This window comes from Platichthys flesus, chromosome 23 (genome assembly GCF_949316205.1).
Source record: "Platichthys flesus chromosome 23, fPlaFle2.1, whole genome shotgun sequence".
Lineage (NCBI taxonomy): Eukaryota > Metazoa > Chordata > Actinopteri > Pleuronectiformes > Pleuronectidae > Platichthys > Platichthys flesus.
The window spans coordinates 4,415,666-4,443,023 of NC_084967.1; the positions used below are offsets into that span (position 1 = coordinate 4,415,666).

General features: G+C 41.3%; 1 protein-coding gene across 4 annotated transcripts in view; it reads left to right on the forward strand.

Moving 5' to 3' along the window:
- The window catches only part of nav3 (neuron navigator 3), a 181,751-nt gene that overhangs the window by 81,159 nt on the left and 73,234 nt on the right, over window positions 1-27,358 (forward strand). For 3 of the 4 annotated variants that reach the window (XM_062382744.1, XM_062382745.1, XM_062382746.1), the window contains exons 6-8: window positions 7,472-7,540; window positions 13,267-13,409; window positions 19,180-20,293. In XM_062382744.1, the coding sequence (XP_062238728.1) occupies window positions 7,472-7,540; window positions 13,267-13,409; window positions 19,180-20,293 (1,326 nt within the window). Of the gene's footprint in view, window positions 1-5,521; window positions 5,679-7,471; window positions 7,541-13,266; window positions 13,410-19,179; window positions 20,294-27,358 lie in introns of those variants that run through there. The other variant, XM_062382747.1, reaches the window with a different exon arrangement.

The following is a 27,358-nucleotide window of genomic DNA, read 5'->3' on the forward strand; positions in this document are numbered from 1 at the left end:
AGGGTCATTAGGGGCACAGCTGCCTCCCATTCCCACCCTCCTCCCCTCCCACCCCCACCACAACAGGTGGGCAACACGCTCACACACATACACACCCACACAAAACAGCATTTTGCCAAGCACACCGCTGCATCAGTCTAGCCCAGCAAAAATGCCATTAGATACAGACACGCTCACACACACACACACACACACACACACACACACACGCCTTTCCAGTAGCTACACTATTTACCTATAAAAACATACAAGGATGCATCTGGGGCACATTTAAGGAACAAATTCACGAGGGGACATCTCTGTGAAGTGGCTCAGTTAATTTTCCAAAAAGACCCTGTGCCCTCTCTGTCCACTGCTCCAGTAATGTGTCACTGCCCTGGGCTGATAAGTTAATCACCTCGGAGGCCACAGTTAAGGTCAGAGAATCCATCCATGTCTGTCAGTGATTAAATAAGCCATTAATATGTGACTTTTTTGCAGACGTCTGGTCTGTTCTCTCCCAAAATGTTTGGAAAAATGTGAGAACCTGATTTGATCATTTTAAACTGGCGGAAATTATGAGAAAATGTCTCTAATATGATCACACTTATTGCATGAAGAAGAGGCACACAGGCTCTTTCAACAGCCAGTAATATCTCACTGTCCTGGGGGACCCCCGAAAGAGAAGCCACTGTAATAATGTTAATGTTCTTTATAAGCCATCAACCTGCCGATGAGCAAACATGAATGTTTGCATGTGTGTGTGCATGTGTGTGTATAATGGAGGCACAACGAGCACAGATGAGTATGTGAGTCAGACACAGATGATTTACCACTGTGTGTTGCATTTCATGCTCTACTTGATGTTGCTATCAAAACACAGGAAACTAATATCCACTTTTTATGTGAAGCTCATTGTGTGTTTTATATAGAAACGTTCAGAACTACTTGACCTCCTGAATGGAACTACCTCGCTGTTTGGTTTTCATTAAAAACTCATCCTGTGCAGTCAGACATTTAATCCCATTGAACTTCGTATTGTATTCTCTGGTGAATCTGTTATAAAAAGATGCACGTGGCATTTATAGTTTAATACAGTCAAAACAATAGATAATTTTCCTGTTGATATTTTGCTCATTGTAAATAATATATAAATTCATATATATAATTTCTTTCAATGTGGAATTTAAGTTCAGCGTGTCTTAAAGCATTCTGGCGTCTTGGAACTGATGCATTTCAGAGCTGTATTAGATACAGACAAATTAATGCAAGGCACATGAATGTCAAACAATGTTGCTCATAAACTGCATCATAAATCAGTGGATGTGTCTCACTTGTTGTGTCTAGAGTCAAACATTGAAGTCTGCTGTCTTGTACAATGCCACTTAATATTATATTTAAAGATTTGTAAGATGCTTTTGTCTGAGGCTTCATGGCTCAAACAAACCAGGCTCCTCTTCTGTATTAACCACAATTCAAAACACTGAGATGTAATTTAATATATTGATATGAATTCTAATTTTCCACCAAGATGAATTCCTGTAAGCTCCAGTTAACCCTGAACATTAAACATGTCTGAGTAACTTTTTAAAATATAAGGGAAGCCAGAAGAAAAAATCTTTTTTAAATAGTCAAGTAACATTCTCACAGATTTACACAGACAGAGAAGCACATTCTCACACGCTGTCACACTTCAACACATTCGGACTACTGCACATCTACAGTTGTGGTATGGGGAGCTTTCTATAGATAGCACCTGCTGGTCTTACTGGGGTCTCTGGGTAAGGGATTGGGATGAGTGCGACTGTGTGTTTCCAAGGGGAACTCCCCATTGGACAGATCGCGACAGGCCGGAGCCACGGGAGGTTTACAGAGCTCTAGAAGGCAGGGGGGCCCGGGCCTAGCAGGGCGCCACAAACCCTCCCTCTTTAACTCACCATGTCCCGGGGTGAACAAGTTGACCCCCTGGTCCGGCGCTCCTCGCGCCTGCCCACCGCCGTGTCTCGCGACAGGAAGAGCCGTTTGCCTTATGAGAGAGCCAACAGCCTCATCAAGCCTGACTCCTCTCCAAGGTACAAGTCACGCGTGAGCAGTGTGCCTGAGTGGTAGCATCCAGGGGACGCAGTTTGGATTATTTTTGAAATCACATGGTGCTAGGAGGAGAATGGATTAGTGTCAGTGGCATCATGAACTGGTAAAGAGTTTGGTTTTACTTGTGCTCTTTATCATTGTAGTTTGTCTTGAGAGACGGCCATTCATCATGGAATAATGCTTGTATTGCTTTAGCTCTTAGTATAAGATGCTAACTGCTGATAGACATGAGTTTATGGTTTTTCTCATAAAACCCTTTAAAACACAGATTTTGGTTGAATTAATTTATTAGTCATGCCAACAGCTTGTTTTACGAGTGACATTAAGATGTTTAATTCCACATATATGTTAAACTAAAACCCCTGTTAGTTGAGAAGAACTTTTACTTTCTTGCAACTTAGCCTCAACTGTAAAATGTTTTGATATTAAATTGTCAAAAGATCAGTGACCACTCATGTGGGTTGTTTGTTTTGAAGGGTGAGGACTTATTTTGAAACTCTGATACTGATACAGTGATAATTGTGCTATATATATTTTGAAAGAGTTATTTGTAACTGCCCACCAGAAACACATCCCTCCCTAAACTAAATTCAATGTTATTGATAATGGACAAAATCCACAGTCCTTGTTTTGTGTGGAGGTAATTTAGATTTTCATCTGACGCTCCATGATGTTACAACAGCCTGAGTAGAGAAACATCAAGCAGGTGTCTTCCAAGTCTTCTTCCATCTGAGCAGCAGCAGAGAGAAGATTGCAAACACTGTCAATTTGCAACATACCTTGAAAAATATCTTTTTGTATTAGATTCAGACACATTGTACACTTGAAATGGACTGTTGCTTTAAGAGGGGACCACTCTTTGCTCAGGAATTGCCACATTGTGTGTGTCTTTCCTCAGAGCTGAGGCCACAATACAGCTGAAACTGATATTACTTACATTTGGTGGGAAAGCCATTGTGTCTGGGACTGTTAAATGGAGGCTGCGTTGATGTATGTTGTATTTGATCAAAAGTGAAATACTCTGACCCAGCCTCCTTTCCACCACCACCACCACCAATACCACCCTATCCCCTTTCCCTTCTCCTGGATCCTGCCTTCATGTGTGGCGGTGTCTCTTCTTTCCACATTGGAAAGATCTTAAAAGTTGTGGGTCGGACTCTCTACCACTACTTTCATGTTTCACTGAATTTTCATTGAGTTGGAGGTGGTGGGGGGAGGTCAGGTGGGTTTTATGGTGGCAAAATGGGCCTCGCAGTAACCCTGATTGTTTTGAAACTATCACTTACAAGTGTCTGTTGCCCCTACATAACCTGCACTGACTTATTATAGATCTCTGCAGCCTTTGTTGCTGCTTGTTCCTCTCTGCTTACAACGTTACACCCCCACTATAGATATTAACAATAAGAGGGAAGAAAGAAAAGAGAAGGATTACTCGGTAAGGAATGTGATGCACGTAAAAAAGCGCAACTGTTTTTCCATCAAAATGTTGAAAACGCATTTCAGAGTGCGGCTGGCTCCATTACTCTCTGTCACAGCTTGTCCCCTCTATGTGCTGAGTGCTATTTATGGTATTTAATAAAGCACAAAAATACTACAGGGAGCTGAAATGGGGTATGGGTTCCGAGGGGGGAACACATTTAGTTGCCAGACACCATTAGCCGATGTGTCATGTGTCATATAGTTCGTTAATAACATGATCCGAAAGTGCTTGCTGCTATAATAGGAAACTGCCCTGAACTCACTTCCTCTGGGTTCTTCTGTCTGCTGTGGCGCTCGTTAGCATAATATAACATCATGAAAACCTGCAAGGTCAATTAGAAAGGTACAATGACACAGCAACTCATCATAGGTGGTTTAAAAGGGAAGTTAATTGCCCACAGAGAAGGACATAAATAGTGAAAGTGTGTGTTTGTGTGTGTGTGGATCTGTAGCACTTGTGAGAATCAGTAGAGCTAAAGACACTGTAGACAACTAATTTAACCCATTAAGCTTCCGTAAGGCACCTGCGATGGGCTTTGTGAATCTACTTGATTATAAGATTCATTCAGCCTTTAACTTACAATGGTAATGACATGGGAAGTCCTTTACACAGTATAATCTGCGTTCCAGTGTATAAGTCATTGGATCGTTTGAATGGCTACATGGTGATATTAATGTTACTGTCAACAAGTTACGTCAAGAAGTGGCAAAAGGTCTAGCAAGCAAGAAACGTGATACAGAATATGCACATGCAAAACCAAAAAAGGAACAGGGTAGGTTGTTGGTAATATCAAAAAAATGTCAAGCAACATATAAAGAAAAATGGACTTCTACACCTCACAACTTCTGAACTCTGAGCTTGTAGAATAGGGTTCAGATTCAGGTACCACATCATGAATACATACATGCGTTTATTTATTAATCTTTTATAACAATATGTTGAGTTTTTAACATAATACAAAACCAAAGAACATAAGTGGCTAATTTACTAAGTCCATTATTTTCAATTAAATACATGCTTGCGTATATACATACATAATGAAAAAGTATTTAATGTTAAACCAATTGGAAATAACAATTTAAACCACACACACAAGAGAACGGGCAAAAAAGACAAATCCCCAAAAACATATACACTCTCAGGAGGTTCTATACAACAGACAACTCTAGAATTCCTTCAACTTATCTCATATACACCAGGGATCCAACATAATCCCATTGCAGAAGTTATAATTATATTTCCCCAGATTTGTCCAACATAGGAGATAAATCCCTATTCCTCAGATAATTAAGAAATGGGCAGGGTGCGATTATACAGACTGTATCCGTGAACATTGGTAAACCCTATTCAAATGCAGCATTATTCAGTATAATCATTGAAATTCCATCAGCAAGGCCTAAAGCCAATGTCCCAGTCTTGGACTTACAACACATCTGTATTAAAGGAAATGATGCTTGGATCAGGAGCTGCCCAAATATTAAACAGGAGGAGATTTTGAGATACCGAGATTAGTCTAATACTGAACCCTAGTCCCAAGAATATAGTGAGTGTCCATTCTTAATGAATAATATGTTCATATAACTAAAACATACATTTATATGTATATATATTAGTTATGTTTTCAGAATTTGCTTGTATCGTTTGCTTGTATCGTTGGTTCTTTAGAAGTCTGTGTGCTGGAAGCATTTGTATTTACTTTTGCACGGAGGACGTCAGCTGACTGCACGAAATCGTATGATTTCCAAACTTGCCAGCGTTTGTTTATAATAATGTTTCTTGCAACGTGGAGGAAGTGGGACGTGATGCCTGCAGTGCGTCACTCCGCCCGACCAGTATGGGTTGTTTATTGTCTCCGTCCACTTTCGCTCACCAACATCAAGCCGGCAGCCCACAACCTGCAGAACAGAGAACCAGTTGTTCCCCTGTTTGTCAGAGAGGAAGAGCGTCTAAACAGGCGGCTGGTGTTTGGTGCTTCCTCTGGGCTGAGGCACGGCTCGCCTGCTCCACTCTCTGTGAGCTGAGGACACTTTAGAGATGGTTCCACTGCCCAGCTTCTTCTCCGTGGCTCCTTCCTCGAGAGGCCCTCAGTGGAAACCCCACGTCTCTGTCTCGGTTCAGCCTGTGGAAGGTACGGGTTTAACTCTGCAACCAGCTGGAAGTCATCTCTCTGTGAAGTTCTTTATTCTTAATGGTTCAGGACGCTGTATTTAAAACTACTTAAAACAGGACTTTGTGTTTGTAAGTGTGTGTGAATTTGTCGGACATTGATTAGGCTTCAAATATTAATGTGCATTTAAGTTAACGTGATATGAATGAATGTGAAACTGCTTTTGAACGTCAACCTGCTGGTGAGGTTCTCTATTATTATTTTGTATTATTCATTGATTATTCTGTGAAATTTATTTGTGCAATCCTTCAAAAATGAATTAACGGCAGCTACATTTTTGAATTGACACGAGGTTACCTCTGCTAACGAACTTTAGTAAGAGATTACCTGAGCTTGCTAATATTCAGTCAAAAATATACAGTATTCGGGTTAAATTTATATTTACCTTTCATTTAAATACATTTTGTGTGTTTGAGCACTATTTTGTTTATTGTTACCCCTTATATGATTAACATTTTGCTAGCTAAGTAGCAGTTAGCCTGAGCATCCCTGTGTTTTTCAGTGGGGTTTAACTTATGAGTCACACGATATGTCTTCTAGGCACTTTGAGCTTCTAGCTAAATATGATCATGTACATACTGTATTTATAGAAGATACAGAGACTGCCTGTCTATATAGAGTCAGTTCAATCAGGTTGCAAACCATGTGAGAAACACTCACATGGTTTGCAAGTCATACGGTTCACGCAGGCCATTACCCTTAGGGAAGTTACATACAACCTGGACACCTGTGCTGTGTCCGAAGTCCCCCACTGACTCACTATACCCCACTTCACCACCCCTAGCGATCACTATATAGATCACTACATAGTGAGCTCATCATTGTCTCCGGTAATGATTATCAATGTCTAACAACAACAACGTCGGCCAATGGAAAATCCCTCAGTAGAATTCGAATTTGTTTCTTTTTAACTTAGTATTTATATTTTAAAGTAAAAATCATGTTGAATCCTCTTTAAATGTAGAAAACAACTTCTTCAACTTTTATTTTGCATTTAAACAACAGGTCAGGCTATTCTTGCTGCTCTCCCTCCTCCCGTCTCTCCGCCACAAGCGCTTTAATATAGCAAGCTCACCTAATAAGCGAGTGCACTATATAGGGTATAAAAAACTGCACTCAGCAATCGGACACAAGTATACAAAAGTCCCTGTACAGTTCACCATACAGTGACTAGCGAGCCCGCCTCTTTGACTTCTTATTGTTTACAGGAAGTAGGTATGACGACTAAAGCTCTTTGTTCATAAAGCTCCTTCCTGCCAAACTTGAATGCAGCAGGCTAACTCAAACGGCCCACGTCGATTCCCGTCTCAATGACTAAGAGTGAGTGTTGGGTGATAAACTGCGACGTGACTGGTGCGGTGGGCATTTCCTAAGCCTCGGCATTGTGTGTAGTGTGTTCTGGGGTTTTGTTCAAACACTGCCACCACAAAATTAATCAAGTAGGCTTTTCTGTTCTTTCTCATGTCAGCGACCCTATAAATGGATGCTACTGGCTTAGTCAAATGCGTGGGGTAATAAACATGTGTGAGCCATCATGTGAAAAAAGATCCAAAGAGATTTCCACTGCTGTGATCCAGTTTGTACCATATGATTCTACTTCTGTCCCTGGTTATCTCTTGACTTTTCTCTTCCTGCCTTTACCTGAATGGCTCCATTCACTCACAATATTGCATTAAGGCATGGATTAAGTTGGTCTAATTTCTTATCTAACTGAATTAACGGCCCGTCTGACATCTTCTCTGCTCTCTCCTCAGTCTCACAGCACGATATGCAAGTCCTCCGGGCCACAGTGGACTAGGGTCACCACAGAAGAAGAACACAAGGTAAATATGGCAAAAAAAATGTCATCAAACTATTATATTTTTGCAGATAAGCAACATTTTACTTACTTACGAAACAAAGTGCTTTTTTACATGCACCTGTGCCCTCGCAGCTCAGTCCATTTAGTGTTTCTTTTGATATTCTGTTACCCCTCAAGAGGTCAGAGGTTAAAGGTCAGGGTCAGCTACACAACAGCTGACAGGGATTCAGTGATTTTTTTAAAGGATACCTCGGCAGGGTGTTGCTGTGTTTAATGGCAGCTAACACCAGTGGCTCACAGTGAAAGAGCAGTCTCACTCATTGTGCCAAATGTACATTATGATATTTCCTGGCACGTTTTCAGCCCTAGATTTATCAGCTTAATTAAACTATCCTTTCAGTTTTGAACACCTGCCGTGTGATACTTCTTTTCTAGGGGATAGAAATCCTTTTGTGTGTATGTGTGTGTGCGTGTATGTGTGTGTGTGATGAAATGGTTCTACTCATTTACATTGTTTAATGATTTTATTATTTCTCTGGGGGTCCATGTGAGATAGTAAGCAAGGATTTATAATTACACTAATAACAGTGAACGAAAACCTCCTAATTGGCATTAATCATAGTTGAATAGGTGAAAAAAACATCAAACTACAGAAAATATCAAGATTTGGCTGACTAGTGATTGCTGAAATAGTTTTACATAGTAGAGTGTCCTTTCGCCTTTAAAATATTCCCAGGATCACAAGGAAATTAAAATTCACAACATAAAGCTTCAACAGTTCATTGCTGTCATCATTCCGGTGCTACTGCTTTATCAGTGCTGCTGTGTGTACTGTGTCCTTTGAAAATATCCATTTGACATATCTTGGCAAAGGAGATGCTGCTTAATATTCGCCAAACATTAAATGACACTCTTTGTGTAGATATGAGTCAGGATGTGGCTTCAACTGCTCCTAGACATACTGTATCTAACATACACACACATACATACAAACCGATCTATAAACTGTCTGTCAAGTGTCTTGGCTCTTAGATACACACACAGATTTTATCATATGCTCAGTAACATACAGTAGACGCACTGTACGCGTGTATATACACAAAACCACACTGATACGATACAACACACATATGTTCATTCATACTAGACCATCTGCATTCACAATTCTGCCCACACATACAGTATGTGCACACCCAGGAGTCCAGTTGTCTGATGCTTGCAGCATTTGTTCCAGCTCAAAGGCAGTGGGAACCAGCGTGCTGGCAAGTAATTCCTCTCCAGCCGCCACTGTGCAATGGCAAAAATGCTGCAGCCAGCAGCTCCAGCCCTGAGGGCGGTAATTTGGCCTCTCACATCACCTCACTGCTGCAGAAATAGCTCTTTAATTCCCGCACACTTATGAAGATTTGGACACAACACACAAACAAAAAGGAAATTGTGTTAGAGGTCAGCGAGCAACATAAGTGTCCCGCTTGCCTTGTATTCTTTTCTTTGTCAGCGTGAGCCCCCTCCACTAAAGCAGGGCAGTTTTATCAGTTCTAAAATGGGGCAGCATTTGTCCGATCTCTCATATGCTGCGCTGAATGTGGTAGTTAGTGTTTCCCTCAATTTTTTATTTTTCCTCTGTTTTATTTGACATTCTGCTTGTTAGCCAGAGCTTAAGGATCCTTCGTACCTCAAACTGCACTTCCTTTTACTTGTTTCAGTTATTCCTAACAGGTGCTGAAACATATCCACTGTGTTGTATTTTTGTATTGGACTCACATGACCTTCTCAGGGGAAGTGCTCTTTGCTATAAGTGTCCCTCTCTGTTCTTAACAGTAAAGTGAAAATGAAGACATTTTAGTTCTGTTCTGCCATTACAGTGAGAGCAGCAGTGTCCACACAGAGGTTTTTCATTCAATTTTGTGTTTTCCATAATGGTTCACTTCACTTCTTCGATTCTTATTTTATTCCCCCTGGGAATAACCAAGTGGTAGTTCTCTTTGATGAGGACATTTGACCTAAATTACAGAGGAAGAGTTTGACTTGTCCTCAAGTACAAATCAAATCAAACAGTTCAATGCAACCATTGATTTTCCATACATTTCTATACCAACTAAAATATCAGAGTCTTGACACTTGAGTTGCGTAATCCACCATAGTGAGAGTTTGCTAATTGAATTTCATTAAACACAGAATATTGTTATACTATTATTATACTATTATAAACACCTCTATAGTTTTTAAATGAATAGCTTTGATGTAAAATTTATGTTTTGTGATTAACAAGCTAAAACACTGTTATGGTTTTGTCAGTTTGAAGCAGGTAGTGATGATTCACAGCTTGTAGTTTCTTTCTTCTATTACAATAAGCCTGAGGTGGTTTTGACTTTGCCTTTAGTACGGTTCTGCAGAGGTTCTTGTAAGAAGAAGGCATGATGTAGGTGCTGGTTTGAATCCCCAGACTCATTTCCCAGAGCTTGGCAGGGGGAAATGAATAGGAGATGCTCTCTACTCTGCAGGAACTGTTACTTATAGCTGGTGACTGACGGGCTGAATAATGTGATATCCAGCTCGTCTCTTCTCTTGGCAGGATGCACATCCTTCCTGTGGCAGATACACTTTACCGAGTCTGTCCTTAAACAAAATTATTGTCCAGAATTTGCATCATATTTTCCTCTACAGCCCCATTTTGCTGATGCATTATCAAACGTGTATTTTGGAAGATGAAAGAATTGGATGATAAAAGGCACTGCCTCTGATTTCCATCTGAATTCCCTCAATCTCTCGCCCATTTCCCCCCTGTTTATCTTTCATTTTCTCATGTCTGGGTTTGCAGCTATTGTTCTCTGAGTCTTTCCCTTCTCTGCATCTTTTTCTTTCTCACTTCTATCCTTTGTTCTTTCCACTCATCTTTTTTTTCCCGCTTGTATTCTTCTCCCGGCGGCTTGTACCTGAAAGACTCACAGCGCCAAAGATACTGTTATCAGTTCGTTTGTGTGGGGGGTCTTTGAGGTGAGCTGTGTCAGCAATTAGCTCTGGGCTGAGGACCACCTCTGGCTGCAGCTCAGTAGATCACTCAGAGCACCTTTAGTCTCGGGGGTTTCTAGACACTGTGCTGGCTGCAGTCCGTCATCACCACATGCAGAAGGATGTGAACAGTTCAAAGGAACTCATAGTGCAGGGTTGGTATATTTAGCTCCTTAAAGTCACGGTTTTGCACATTTGTTTTTTGTGCACAATTGTCTGCATGGAACAATGTTTGCATTTCTCAGCGCAGGCACTGTCTTAGTAGGCAGTTCAGCTCTGACTCCATGCTGTGCAGGTTGTATAATCACTGAGTTGTGTTCTATTCTTTTTAGAGAGACACCCAAAGTAAACCCTTTTTTTTTTTTTGCATCATACAATTCAAGTGTTGACTTTTCCTTGCATGGTTTAAAAGCACATACTCAATGCATTATCTTCCTGTTTTTTAGGAAGGGGGGGTTCGTGGTCTAATTTGAGGTTCTAAGGATTTGCACATTAGTTGTGATGCTGAGATTGTGTTTGAGGCCATTTAGGATACAGACACAGCCTTGTCTGTCACAGGGTCATTGCAGGATAGGCCTTTTTTTAAACACTTTTGGTATTTGGACTCATCGCTTGTCCTCATTTTTTATTTGGACTTGTCTCCATTATAAAATATTTTCCAGATCCTAGTGGTTGCCCAGGGAAGATCAGCAACTTTTAATTACTAACCTACATTTTAAAGTGTTGAAAGGATTCTCCAGGGAAATCAAAAACGAGGGTGGCTCCCTGTCTCTGAACTTCCAGTATTGATTTGGTCACTCAGTAGCTTTTTCTTATTAGGTGCATGATGCCCTGGCCCTGACTTATGTTCTTATATCTCCCCAACAAATCAAATCAGTGTGACAAATGTGTATAGGAAGCTATTTCTATTTATTTAAATGTTTTAACTTGTGTGACAAGTCGATCTGTCCTTCTATTAGTTTCTTTCCATTAAGTAAAGACCTGAAAGACAAAATGCAGCATATGAAATGAGTTTTGACCACTTCAGGGTTTCATCAACATAAAAAAAATCTCTCCCCTCCGACATCTCGGCTCCATCTGCGTTACAGACGCGAGCGACATATTCAGCATGGCGAATCGATTATCTTGGTCAAAGGACATCACGACAGCTTTCAGGCAGGAAAACAGAAAGAGAGCAAATTGTAAGAATCTGTTTTAAGGTTTCATCTTCTCCTCTTTATATTGGACCAGGCTGAATCATTGGAAATGCCCAGAACTCTCTGATGAAAGCAGCGTGCTCCATACTTTGTGTGTTTGTGTGTGTGTGTGTGTGTGTGTGTGTGTGTGTGTGTATGTTTCCTACAGTTTCTCAGCTCAGAGTCTGAGAAGTATTTTTCTGTTGTGCTGCTCATCACTTTTTATACCTTGTCAGACATGGTTTTCCAATGGATTCTTCTTGACTAAGATTGTCAGAGACAAAAGATTATATAATTCATGTCACTGCAATAATTTCCGAAACATCCCATCCAACCGTAATTGTGATGATTATTAATGGTAGAAATAGAGCTAAGTTGTCAAATATCTTGTCATGCTCATCGAATCAGCTGCCAAGTTGGTTTTTGAAACTATTTGTTAACCAACAGATTGGTGTCAGCATCTGGCAAATTGCAGTGAAGCTGTAATGTAGTAAGTTGTTTCACAATAAAAACTGTCTTTGGATGATATAATGATTTTAACACTGTCCCTGAGAATAGTGAAAAACCTCCAGCTGTAGCCTGACAAATCAACATTTGACTCTGGCTGCTTTGGTTCTGTGTGGGTAATGTGTGTGTGTGTGTGTGTGTGTGTGTGTGTTTGTGCCGCTTAGTTTCTCTATACAGTGTCAGAAGACATAAAGAAGACACATTGATTTTCTTTTTGTCATTTCAGCCCCATCACATGTAGAAGGAAATCAAACATGTGTATGTTTGTGCGTTATATGCTGCTCCATTGTCCATTTTTAACACACAAAAAGATTATCTTGAGTTATCTTCACTGTGCACTTTGTATTCATGACACAATGGCAGGACAATTCTTTACCTTCTTGATTTCCTGTTTTCTATACTTTTACTGCAGCCCAGCCTCACCATCAGTCCCTGCTGGTTTTCTAAACTCCAAAGGGTACATACCTTGTACACTGACTGTCACTTGCTTTTGTAAAACGATCCATTTTTTATGGATACTGGGTTTAATTCACAGTATCTTGTCAGTACATAAATTAGTTCTTAGGTTCTGCTGAAGCTAATATGTGTTCAAAAGATAGTTTTGAAATCGCTTTAAGAAGGGTTCACTTCAGGGATGGCATGGAGAAGAGTAATAGTTACAGCAGCCACTAACTCTTTCAATTCAGATAGTAGACTGAACTTATCCTTGAAAGCGTGGAAATTTGTCAGCATAGATTATCCTGTAACAGAGAAAGCTGTTAATTTATTAAAACCCTTGCCTGGTTTAAAGCTGTCCTTAAGGGAGAAATGATAAATCTCAGGTGAGTGGGGGGAAATAATTACAATGTTTCTGGACAGGTTCATGTCATGCAATTGAATAATGGTTTCATCCTCCTGCTTCTGACCATTACCATGACTATTAACATGTTTCTGACCCCAGTGCTGCTCTTGATTCAAGAGCTGCTTTGCCTCAAACAGTTTTTATAAATGGAATAACAAGGAAAAAGTTATTTCAACATTTAAACTCTTCCCTTTCTGCACTGACTCCTTGCAGGTTACCGGGACCCTCCAGGGCACCTGCTGCGGGCAGTGGGGCCTCCAGGAGCCCTGGCTCATCCAACCTCAACCGTCGGAGCCAGAGTTTCAACAGCATTGACAAGAGCAAGCCTCTTCAATATGCCAGTGGCAACGACAGAGGTAAGGATCACACGTTACAGCATTTATCACAGCAACACACACAATTACACAACAGAATATATACAGAATCTGATACACATATATATTTTATTTCAGTTGATAGAGTCTGATGGTCTATTTTACAATCTCAGCCCCAGCCACTTGATGGCACCACTGGCTCAGAGAGCTGACCAGAGGAGCGCACTTCACCAGTCTTAGTCGGTCTGCTGATTCATGCCCAACTCTTTATTCCAAGTGACTTATAATGGAAGCCATTAAACGGAGGCGGCGACAAATTTTTCACGGCATGGCAACAGCCATTTGAGAGATGACCTGAAGGGGCAAATTCCGGCAGCTGCTCTGTCAAGCACGCTGAGGCTAATAGGAGGGATTATGTTTCTGAGAAGGAGTTTCACAGTCGCTGTAAGTTAGTGTGTGAATTATTTTTATTTTAGGCAAAATCGATTATTACTTACAAGTATATTTTCATTGTGGAGAGTAAATATATTCACTAACAATGTTTTAATTACCAAAGAGTTTTACGTTTTACTAGCTCATGCACCAAATTGTATTAGCTTTTTCCCTTTGGCTCATTTACATGATTTATCATGACGTATTGGCTCATATAGTGATTATAATATAAAAATATTTATAATGCCTCACAGTCATTTTAATAATTAAAAACAACCCTGGTGATTCTCATGGGCAAAATTTGGCTTTGCTTCACAGTATGCTTGTTTCTAATCATAAATATTCTTCCACTCAGACTTAACACAGACCAAACACATTCATTCTTATTTATTTTTGCTTGCTTTTAACTTTTTTTTGTGGAAATCTTTATGTGAATTCTCACTGGAGGTGGGTTTTGGAGAGGAGGGTTTGATCAAAGAGAACATGGAACAATTGAGGATCTATATAAAGACTGTATTAAAATGCAGAAATGAAAAATAGCCAATCAAATAAAATAAATGAAAGCTATTCAGTTACACTTTGAGTAATTTTAATTAAACTTTAAACTGATTGAGCAGATTATATTTGTTGATTGCCCTATTTCCACTTACATCAATAAGTACACATGTTCTTCTATTGAAATCAGCATTGGTATTGATATCTACAGCACACATGTGCCAACAAAATAAACATTTTATGCTCATCAGTTTTGTAGTGACATCATCCATGTGTAATTATTTTTGTGGCCTGAGCCTCTCTTATATTTGCCAAGTATAAACGATTCCATAATCTCGTCAATCAGTAACATTCAACCTGTATTTCAAAAAATAATTGCACATTGAATATTTAAGAATCTGTATGAAGTGAGTTGAATTTCGTGCTTCTTGTGGAAATTGTAGTGGCTTTTCCAGACCACTCACAGAGTGCAGTTGGGCTGTGCCAGAAGAAGAACTTTCAGTTTGCAGAGATAAAACAGCAGGTGTTGGCGCTTCACTGCAGGGAAAACAAAACCATGTTAAGTTCTAAAAGTAAAGAGGAAAAAAACGAACAAATCTATTGTGTGAAAATGTCAGCGATTCAGCCTGAAGCTACTGGGCAAACTCAGTTAGCAGACAGAGGAGCAGTTACAGGAAGTGTTAGCCACAAGCCTTTTTATTAATCTTTCAGAGGTTATTCTGTCTCTTACAGGTAGTTTCATTTTCCACAGTTATGTTACATATCCTCTTATTTGGTGTTAGATCCTTTATCTTTCATTTCAGGCTCCTATCACATGCAGTAGTATGACTCAACATCACGGTTGTGTTATTGTGTACTGCGCAGCTCATAATGAGTAGACAGAGATATAAACACACACAAATTCATTATTATCTGAACAGAAAGATCATCCTCAAACACCTATTCAATGGTTTAAGTTTAACCGCAACTGTTGCATGACTTGAACGACTATAGTTAAGAAGTTGCTCGTGCAAATTGTCCAAAAGGGGTTTCTCAGATTTGTTTCAAGGATCCTTCAGAAGTTAAACTGAACCTCCTCACACTGCAAGCGCAAAATGTTATTCTTATAGTGCAGTATGGCTCAGTGAGCTATTATCACCAATTTTGTTTACTATAGCCTTCACACTTTCAATGATAAACACGTAAACAACTTAACAGTCATCTGGAACTCATTTAGTATGGCAAATCCAATTAATTCATGTTTCCTCTTTACTGGAATCAAAGTTTTATTGGCTTTATTAGTTTAGGTATATTATCATTGTATTATATAATGGTCTGTTCTATTTGAATGCCTCCATCTCGTATATAATGAAGACACAAATACAGGTATTTTTGTGAAATAAATAGATATAGATACTTTGAGTAGAGTTGTGTTGCACCTCTAATGGTGACAGATGCCATCTGGTTATAGGGGGCTTCCTATGTATGTTTATTTATTCTTTTCTACAAGTTTATATGTGGGCATTTGCATCCACACAGGGGGGAAGTGATCACATTAGTGTTGTTTTGTGTCTCAGCTGTCTCGCACTGAAGCTCTAACCAGAGAGATGAAGAACCAAAAGGGCACCCGGACCTTTGCCTAATTCTTGTTGCCATGCAACAATCCAATTGGCTTCACCCGAATTAAACTGAAGCATCACAAGTTTCTGTCGTCCAATAGAAGTGGACTAAAGGAAAAGATTTGCGCTGCTTGTTTTTAAAGATGAGGATGAGTAACTAACTCTAAAAGTGAAACTCCTGACTTCCTGTAGCAAGGTTACAATATGTCATTCATCATCTTTGTGACGGTCACGTGATGTTGGGAGCAGAAAATGGGTTTAATTTAGAGTGTCATGAAACACATCCATAAGAACAACAGAGATTGGATTAGAAAAAAGTTTAGGTAAAACATATTTAGGTTTTGACATACCAGTAGATAATAGTGCATGCATGTATGTGTCACACAGACATATTTAATTAAATTCTAGCATCATGCTTCAGGGCGCATGTGTCTGATCTGATTGCAAACAGCATGTATACATGTGGTTCTGTATGTATTTGCTAGCAGAGGGTCGAGGGTCCTCGGCCACTGAGGCAATAAAAAAAGATAAGAGGAGTATGTTGCCATGGCAACGGCGAATCACTACACAGTGAAGAACGTGGTGGCACAGTGGAACAGCCTCTGGCGTGGGGAAAAGGGAGCGGCTAAAAGGGAGGAGGATCTCTAAGGACGGGGTTAATTGACCGGTCAACAAACAGACATACACTCTCAGACACACAAAGCACATCACTGTAACCTCTTTCATTCCCATTCATAAACTGCCCGGAGGGCCACTGTAGAGGGGTAATACAGAGGACACACACAAACACACATTTTGAAACACAAGAATAGATTCTCTCTCATCCACATTTATATTGGTATCAAATGGCTGTCTAGACACACACAGACAGACCCTTTCCATATATCAGCTGATTGACAAGTTTACCTGATGTCTATTGGCTAAGACTAAATCATAGTTGGCCTGCCCCTGCTGGTCCGAGATCAGCTTTATCTCAGCTTTTTTATATTATTATTTTTTTTTCTGATGGCATGAAGACAGGAGAGTGGCAGCCAGTTTGCTGCCCTTTTTAAATATGCAGCAAATGTCCATACAGACAAGTGTCTACTGTAGTACAAATATACTTCACAAAGCTCACAGATACATTTTTAAGCAGTGACATGCGCACCTGTTTATCATTTATAACAGTCTCACATAAACACACACACCCGCACACATTGGTCTACACACCTATGTAGTATCAGAATCCTGCATAGAAGAATTAACCTAATAATTATGCTAACATTTTATAATAATACTTAATGATAATTTGATAAAATGCCAGATAACAAACAATTAACAATAGCTGAGGGATGGTATGTAAATGTCGGGTGCAAGAAAATTTGACCTGCACCTGCACTGTATGAATATACATACTGTATGTGTGTTTTGGTCAGTTGATGTGCTGATGCTTTGTTCTCAAAACTGTTGACTAATATCTTTCAGTGGCCAGTTGGCTTTAGACTGTTTACTGATTTAATGTCTCAACAATATATACATTCATCAGATTGCCATCCCGACAAGCAGCAGTAACTTTCTGCTCATTGGCCAGGCACAGACAAAAAATTAGCAGCAGTTTCACAAAAACAACAGTTGCATGTCTGGAATGAAAATCTATGGAGGTAAATAAATGCTCTGGCTGTTATTGGACACTTGCCACCTGGTGCCAGATTCCATGTTTCACAAGGCCATGCAAAGAAAAGTGTTAACATGTTACTTTTCACTCCACAGCTGAGACGGTGCACTGAGGGAAGGTGTAAGAGTTTACAGAACGATTTAAGGAGTGAAAGTTGGTTAAAGTGTCTCGGTGCCCCTTCGCCAGCCTGAAGCGTATTTAAAATGAGGTGACTCACAGTCAGCTGCACCCCCGACTCACTGTGCTGACTGACAGCCAAACAGGATGTCGGTCTAATGGTGCATAATTCCATGCTGTCACTGCATCTTGTCCCTCTCCGTTCCCACCCCATCTCAAATTCGTCTTTTTCCCGCTTTTTATCAGCCTCTCATAGTCGCACACAGAAGAAGGGTTACTTCTGCCTGCACGTCTTATGTTGCCTCTTATTCCTCTCATGGTTCATGAAGCGAATGCTATACCGATGTGTGAGGTTGAAAGAGAGAAGTGGAAGGAGGGAAAGAGTCTTGCTGATCAACTTTTTATCAATCAAGCAGTAAATGTGAGGTGTGTGTGTAAAGGTCAACGCTGAGCAGGATTTTTGTGGAGGCAAACCAGATTATTTAGAAAGTAAAAGTGTGAGATTTATAGCAAGCCAAATGTAGATGACAGTCTTGGCAGCAAATGTAGCAGAGAGGAACGATTGATGAAATAAACAGGCTCATGGTCACTGCCAGGCAGGTATAGGGAGGTGAGTAAGCAAGCAAGTCCATTCACTTCTAATGTCCCTGATGTGGGACCGATTGTTGCATAAAGCTGCAATGTTCTGCCAAAGTGGAACAAACATAAAGGGAGAAATCCCTGGATCAGATTGGCACCAATTTCTACAACCATTCTTTTTTTTGTCGAGTTGGCTTTGTTCACGTTCCCTCAATTGGAGAAGCTCACTTCTCTCTTGCTAGTACTCTTGCATGGACATTTTTCTTCCATCTTATTATAGTTGGTATGATTTATTTAGTTGCCACGGCTACAACATGAGGGCCTCTTCCTTATAACCACCGTTATCCACCTGCAAACATGACAGGACTCTATATGTCTGTCGAGGGGTTTGAAGTCAGAATAGGAAGGTAGAGCACCAACGCCTCCGAGACACCGGTGAAACAGTAACGGTGAAATCTTTTCTTTAACCCCATCCTGATTCCGGGAATCGAGAAATACGCTGTTAACTGTACACAACACTGAAATCCTCTGGAGGCTTGCCTGATGTTGGATCTCGGTGTGTGTAAAACTATAGAGGACTAGAGAGTATTGAAATGTGACTTCTGAAAATGATATCTCTCACTCCTAATAAGAATCAGGAAGACTGATTGTTTGCTCCAATTTTTGGGGGTTGCTTGAAAAATCAGTGTCAGTGAGTATTACTAGATGTAAACATTTTCCTAAAGGAACTCTCAGAATCAATTCTAATTGCAGTAATTAGAGTAAACCTCAGATCATTAATAAAAGTGCATAAGTTGTTCAGTTATTTGAATAGGAAAATACATTTAGGAAGATTTAACAGCTGTATAGTGTTGGATGTTTTGATTTAATTAGAACCTCTTTAATGAATTCTCTCTGTCTTTCTGTTTGTCTGTTTGATTCTTCTACGCTGGTTCAGAAGCTGTGAGGGGCATCCAAGTGCCCAGCGGGATGAACGGGAGCGGGATTGGCGGGACAGTTCCCACCAGCCTCAGTGGGCAGCAGCTGGCCTCTGCCATCCCCTCACCCACCGCTGGCAAGACCTGGCGCAGCAAATCCATGAACCTCAAGCACAGCGCCACTTCGTCCATGCTGGCAAGCCCCACGCACTCGCCCTCCACCACCCCTTCACCTCAAGGCACAGAGGGACTTTCACCACATGGAAGTGATGGATCAAAAGTTGCGTCCTCTGTCGGTGGTGGACCACAGAGGTCCATGCTGGAGAAGTTCCGCCTGATTAACCCTAGATCGCGAGCGTCACCGTCTGTGGCAGAGATGGCTCTGCAGGAGGAGGATGACATGTCGGAGTATGGTGAGGATGGACTGACACCCCCCGGGTCAGTGTGCAGCAGCGGCAGTAGCAGTGCTACAGCCAAGCAAATTCCTACCAAGACCCCTGCCCTCACTGCATCTAGCAAGACTTCCTCTTCTTCCTCCTCCTCATACTCAAAAGCTTCTGCCAATGGCAGTAGATCTGTGGCCTCGTCCAAAGACAAGGAGGACAAAAGCAAGTCCGGGAAATCTTCCAAGGATAGCTCTCCACTTAAAGATGACCGTGAGTCATTTGCGGACTCCAGCAAGAAGTCCTCCAAAATTGCCAGCCTCATCCCCAAGGGAGGCAAGCCATCAGCAGGGAAGAAAGAAGGTGGCGCTTCTAGTGGCATCCCGAAGCCAGGACTTAAAGCTCCCTCATCCACAACGGCAAAGCCTCAGGGTCAGTCCCAGACCCAAAGTCAGGCCGCCTTAAACAGCAGCGGCAACATGCGAGGAGGAGACGGAGAGCGCGGCAGGCTGACAAAGGGAGGGCAGGGTGGGAGCTTCTACATACAGCGTTCCAGCGTTGGGGGCCCAGAAGGAAAACGGACCAGCATGACCTCCTCCACCAGCACCTCGGCTCTGTCTGGGTCCAGTGGGATTCTGGCAGGCGGAGGAGGGGGTGGAGGAGCGCTGGGAGGGAACGGAGTAGTTCAGCTTCCTCAGCAGCAGCAGCACAACCATCCCAATACTGCCACAGTGGCCCCGTTCATGTACAGGTGAGATGTGTGACCTACCATCCATAGGAGACAAACCACATAGCAAGGCTGTTGTTTATTCCCCCAGATATGTATGTATATTTATTCTGAAAATCATACCTTATACATTCAGACACACATGCTTACAGTCACTCATACGCATCCCACTGAAATCCTGGCGTCCTCCCAGTGATCAGCTGGTGCTCCCCACCGTGCATCTTGCTCGCGCCTCCACATCTCTTCACAGTCATTACTGAATAAATTAGTATCCAGTGCCTGCTGCTTGCAGAAGCCTATTATTTGACTGTCTGGGTTTCGTCTTTAATGTGAGAATCCAGACATTGGCGGTGTTCAGGAACTCATGCCCTTGCTCTTCATTCAACCGGTGCTGTTTTGATGCATGCAGCTGTTGCATGGTTCCCTGGCTTTAGAGCCATCAGAGGTAAAAGAATTGGGTAAATCTGCCCAGCAGTGCTGATTTTTTTTTTCTTACGACAGCGGAGGTAATCCAGGAGGAACCGCCAAAGTCTCCGGGATGCCTTTGTGCTCGGAGAGAGAGAGAGAGCTAGGAATCCCATTAAACAAGGCTTAATCCTTTACCCCTTCTCCCCCTCTCTGTACTATCTTCTCTGTTGTGCACAGTCAGCTCTGCCAGATTCAGCCGTGGCTCCTCAAACGTGAGCATTACTTTAATCCCACATATTTAGCAAGTTAAAACTGCTGCGGGTGACATTGCGGGGCAGATAGTGGGTGATGGCTATTAAGATGGGAATCAAAACTGAAACTGTAAAGACACAGGCAGCCCACTCGATGAACGAGACGCAAACACAGAGTGAAGGAAAGACGTGGATGGACCATCTGTCATCCACAGTGCTGTCCCTGAAGTATTTTGCCGCATGGACTGGAGTTTAGCACTCACTGCTGTCAGTGATTCAAACTAGACAGTCCAAATTTGGCCAAAGAGACTGGAGTTAAGCAAACAGCAACCACAGCTGCTGCTCTCAAACATCTCTCTCAGATACAAATAACAGATCAAAAGTCAAAAAAGCATTTAAACTATCACTTTGCTTTGCATTTGTAGTTAGACAGTCAGTTTTTTTAATAACTTTTTTGAATCTTAGCCCTGAAACATACAGATTCAGTTCTTATGCTATTTAAAGTGTTTTCCAAATTACATTTCCATGGCAGAGACTTTGTTAGAGGGATCGCAGGTGTACACCAATGTTTATTTATGTATGAGAGAATATTGTGTTGAGAGAATAGGCCCTTTCTTTTAAAGGCAATGCAACTGTCTGAAGTTCAGAGCTTTCCAAGTCTATATTTTTCTGTACGCGGCCGTTCTCTCCCCCAGGCATTTCATTCTCAGGACTGCACATCATGTCAGCCAACAAGGAATAATTCCCGAAGGAGGGAAAAAAACTCTGAGCGGTGCGAGCTTGTTAGCAGCCAGTCAATTGTCAAAGTTCTACCCAAAAAAAACATGCAGATCCACTTCACCCCTTCAAGGGAATCAACAGATCAATAGAATTCATTGAAATTAACCAAATTTATCTCCGAATTTAAAGGCAGGTGTGACCATACATTTACGTAATCATTTACACATTCTATATAATCTGGTCATCTTCACTGGTGAGTGAGCCCCATGTTGTATTTACAGTTTGTTTTTGCCTTTGCAGTGCATGTCCATATTACCCCATGTTACCTTTTCACTTTTTCCCCACGAGCCTTTCTATTGCCCATATCGCCCATCCTAATCTGCCTCTTTTCATGCTATAAATGCCACCCCCCTCCTCACCAGAAGGCCTCAACCACAGCCAACAGCATGCAGACAGTAAGCGTAAAGGACTCCTGCTGTGCTGCGATTTAACATCCTTTTCAGCCCAATTAGGCATCTTTGTCTTGTACGGCTTCTCTTTCTACACCCACTTTGTGCCGTCGTTCCTGCCGAGCATAACAAACCAGTGTGGTGTTAGGACCTTGCTGCAGTCAGTGTGCAGAATTGATTTTGACCCCACACAGACTTTGTAAGGTTACTAACTTTACTCTCTCCTCCAATAACCTAAGATGTCCCATCCAGGATAGAATACAAAACTATTGCGCACAGAAGAGTGTGGTGCCAAGATACATAGGAATCTTCAAATTCCCTCAAACTGCTAAAATTTCAACACACTCATTGACATCAGACGTCTAAATATTAAATTTTTTTATCCAGCAAGTTACATGTATCATTTAATGAGTAATTCTCAAAAATGTATCAAGGACTTAGTTCAGGCAGGTCATGACATCGAGCTCAGCCACAATCCAGTGTATCACCTGATCGTCCACATCAGCTGACAGCTCCCCTTCTATGCATTCAAGTGGCAAAGCTTTAAATGCGCTTCCTATTTAGGATGCTTTAGCTGCCTACTCCTTTTTTCAGTGCAAGCCACTTTGCAACCCACCTTCACCCCAGCTCCTCCTTTTCATACTGAATCTGACTTAATCAATGTCATCTGTTGTCATTGATGCTGCCCTGTTCTGTGCAGAGGTTCATGGAAAGGTAGTGAGGTGTAGTCTCCATATCGTAGGCTTTCCATGTATATGCATGTGGAAGAGCAGGGAGGTCCCAGAGCAGAGCCATACCGCCAGATGTAATTGCAGTATGGCCCTGAAGGAAATGTCAAAAGAACATTTTGGATCTGCCTCTTTAATCAAATACAATCCAAAAGTTACTGCGTTCTTTTGTGGCCCATACTCCACTATTTCCTAAAAAAAAATTGTAGTTTTGGCATATTTCTGTTTGAAACCAAACAAATAGCAATCAAACATAGAATACTCCAGTAATATTGCAATATAAATACTACAGGAATACATTGGTGAAATTTGTTACTGCTAATTGATCAGTTTTTCTGCACTGCATTGTCTGACAGAACACCAGTCGCCCAACAGTCACCAACAGTGTGGATGACAGTATGACGTCCATCTCTGTAGATTATTATGTTGATGAAACAACAAATAGAACTGTTGTTTCATCAACAGTTCATTATGCAGCCAGATTCAACAGAACAGCAAAACCATTTACAGGATCAGGATCAATTACAGCAAATAATGAATTGTCACTGCAGCTGTCACCCATTTATGTGCTTTCTTATTCTGGGTCCAAATTGTTATGTGCAGCAGTGGCAGTGAATATCTCTTTCTGTGTCTTTGTGAATCCACTGAGGTGAGCGGAGCTTGCTTTTTCACATGAGCTGAAGTCACAGACTGATGTCTGTCACAATTGGAGGCCAAGTTTTATCTGTAGCTCTGCAGGGGTTGGGGGTCCTTTGTGTGTATGTGTGTGTGTGTGTTGGAAAGACTGAACACTATAGAGCAGCCTGTGCTTACATCTGTGTTTATATGCGAGTTTTATGGTGTGTATTTCAGCATTTTCACAAGCGTGTGGTTACTTTGCATGCTTTTAATTGTGTGAATGCATTCCTGAACAAGTGTGCATCTTATTTTGTTTGTATGTGCATCATCTATCTCTGTGTCTGACTGGCTGTTCATCTGTTTTTAAGTGTTTGTACATACATGGTTTTGTGTTTTCCTGTCGGTGTGTGTAGCACTGTTATCCTTTGAGGTGTATTGAACTTGATCTTTGTTTCTTCACATGAGCAAACACACAGTGCGATGAGATGCAGCTTGGGCTTGAGGAGGGAGGCAGATGCACACAAACACATATTTCATGCACACTCCTGCACACACACTCACAAACACTCAGAGGAAACATCTCATCCAATACCACCCCCTCCTCCCTTTTGAGGTGTCCATCTGTTGAATATGTGCCTGAAACCAAAGACAGACTCAAAAATTCAAACACTGTTCTTGCTTTACACTGCGGAGTTACAGACTAAATGCTTGAGAGGCAACATTCTGGCTATTGCTCTAAATCAAAAAAGCTATTTTTATATACTATAGTATTTTGGCAACTGGTCTTTTTAACCCTTCAATTTCATCACATTCATTTGCCTGACTTATTATTAGCTAACATAGCCAGATCATAACATCTTTATGTGATGCTAAATGTTTTAATGTCAAAGTAATACTTTTATCAATCAATCAATCAAATTTTATTTGTATAGCCCATATTCACAAATTACAATTCATCTCATAGGGCTTTAACAGGGTGTGACATCCTCTGTCCTTAACCCTCAGCAAGAGTAAGGAAAAACTACAAAAAACCCTTTTAACAGGGTAAAAATATGTAGAAACCTCAGAGAGAGCCACATGTGAGGGATCCCTCTCCCAGGACGGACAGAAGTGCAATAGATGCCACGTGCAGGAGAACATCATCAATAATCAAAGTCTCTAGCAGCATTGATGAAGCACAGTCCATGCTCAGCAACCATCTAGACCACGATCCACCATCCAGACCAGACGCCACTTCAGTCCTCAGTCACCGTCCACCGCCGCCCACCAGGAGGACCCATCACAAGCCACCACTGCGGTCCTGGTCCACCGCCCGTGCCCAATGCCAACGCGACACAGGGTCCGCCACCAGCACCACGATCAGCCCACATGACTCAGAATCCGCCACACTGGATCCAACACCGCGACCCCCGGTGCGCGATCCACAAACCGTAATCCATGGTGCGGCCGCAGAGGCCCTGGATCTGCGGGTGATAAAGCAAAGGGATTCCGGGGAAGGGGGATAGGGATGGAGAAGAGGAAGGAGAAGCTGGAAAGAGAAGCTCCGTGTGTCATGTGTCATAAAATAGAACAAGTAACGTTCTGGCGCACTAATTAGCTCTAACTATAAGCTTTATCAAAAAGGAAGGTTTTGAGCCTACTTTTAAACGAACAGATGGTGTCTGCCTCCCGAACTGAAAGTGGTAGATTATTCCACAGCCGAGGGGCTTGATGGCTAAAAGCTCTGGCTCCTACTCTACTTTTAGAGAATTTAGGGACGACAAGTAGGCTTGAATTCTGGGAGCGGAGTGCTCTAGTGGGTTTATAAGGTATTAACAGCTCTTTAAGGTATAAAGGCGCTATATTATTAAGGGCCTTGAAGGTGAGGAGGAGAATTTTAAATTCTATTCTAGATTTAACTGGAAGCCAGTGTAGCGATGCTAATATTGGAGAAATGTGCTCTCTTCTCTTTGTTCTCGTCAGGACACGTGCTGCAGCATTTTGGACAAGCTGTAGAGTCTTTAACGACTTCCTGCTGGAGCCTGATAATAATGAATTACAATAGTCCAGTCTCGATGTAACAAAGGCGTGGACTAGTTTTTCTGCATCTTTTTGTGAAAGGACATGTCTAATTTTTGAAATATTACGCAAGTGGAAAAAAACGGTCCTAGAAATTTGTTTTAAGTGACTATTAAAGGATAAATCAGGATCGAAGATCACTCCCAAGTTCCTGACTGTTTCATTGGAAGCAAGGGCAATGTCGTCTAGCGCAGCTATATCATTAGATAATGCATCTCTAAGGTGTTTGGGGCCAAGTATTATAACCTCTGTTTTGTCTGAGTTTAATAAGAGAAAATTGCGGGTCATCCAGGTTTTTATGTCCTTGAGACATGTTCGAAGTTTAGTTAATTGATTACTTTGTTCAGGTTTTATTGACAAATATAACTGGGTGTCATCCGCATAGCAGTGGAAATTTACCGAGTGTGTCCTGATAATGTTTCCTAGTGGAAGCATATATAATGAGAATAAAATTGGGCCGAGCACAGAGCCCTGTGGAACACCATGATTAACTTTGGTGCGCACAGATGACTCATCATTAATTTGCACAAATTGGGAGCGATCAGAAAAATACGATTTAAACCAGTTAAGGGCGGTTCCATTAATGTTAATTAACTGTTTTAGTCTTTGTAATAAAATTTGATGGTCAATTGTGTCGAATGCTGCACTGAGATCTAACAGAACGAGGACAGACACAAGTCCCTGATCTGAGGCTATTAAAAGGTCATTAGTGACTTTTGCCAAGGCTGTCTCTGTACTGTGATTGGCTCTAAACCCCGATTGAAAGTCTTCATATATATTATTTTCCTGGAGAAACTCACACAGCTGATTGGCTACCACTTTTTCTAAGATTTTAGAAATGAAGGAGAGGTTAGATATTGGTCTGTAATTGGCTAAAACCTCTGGGTCTAGGGTGGGTTTTTTGAGTAGGGGTTTGATGACAGCTATTTTAAAAGACTGTGGTACATAACCTGATGATAATGACAGATTGATAATGTTAAGTAACGAACTATCAATTAGGGGCAGAATGTCTTTAAGTAAGTTGGTAGGAATGGGATCTAAGATACAGGTTGTTGGTTTAGAACCTGAGATTAATTTGGTAAACTGATCACGGGTGATCAGAGAGAAGCTGTCTAAGTAATGGGTAGGATTCTCAGCCGTTTCTGAGATCTCTGTTGTTGGGAGGGTATTAGTGCCAATTGAGGGCAGGAGATGGTTGATTTTATTTCTAATAGTTTGAATTTTTATGACCATAATAAAACCAAATTGTACAGATTTAATAAGAATATAACTCATCTTGATCATGACTCATGAATCATCTCCTCCGAAGTTAAGATGGAACTTTGTCTTTCCAAAATTGCGGCTCAAGAATTATTGGCAATACTTATGATTGTTGGAGGAAAATATGATTCCAGTTAAAACTGAACCGTGACAAATGTTAATTACATCTTATCTGAAACTTTCCACATTATAGCACTTAACTTTGGGTTGGATACCTTAACTAATCAATGTTGTCGGTAAATGTTGATTACCATCCATCCATTACCTAGCTCTTATGCTTTTAAGGGTCATTGAGGGAGCTGGAGCCAGTCCCAGCTGAAATTGGGCGAGAGGCATGGTTGGACAAGTCGCCGGCGTATTGAAGGGCAATCACATAAAAGACAAACCCCTAGGGACAATATAGAGTCTTTGATAAACCTTATCCCAAACTCCAAGTCTTTGACTGTTGGAGGAGGCTGGAGTACCCAGGGAAAACCGATTCCGACACAGGGAGAACATACGTAAACTCTGCTAACCACAACACAACCATGCTGCTAGTGGGGATTACCATGTATTTAAAATCTTTAATATCAACTTTCTGAAAACAAGCTTATCTTT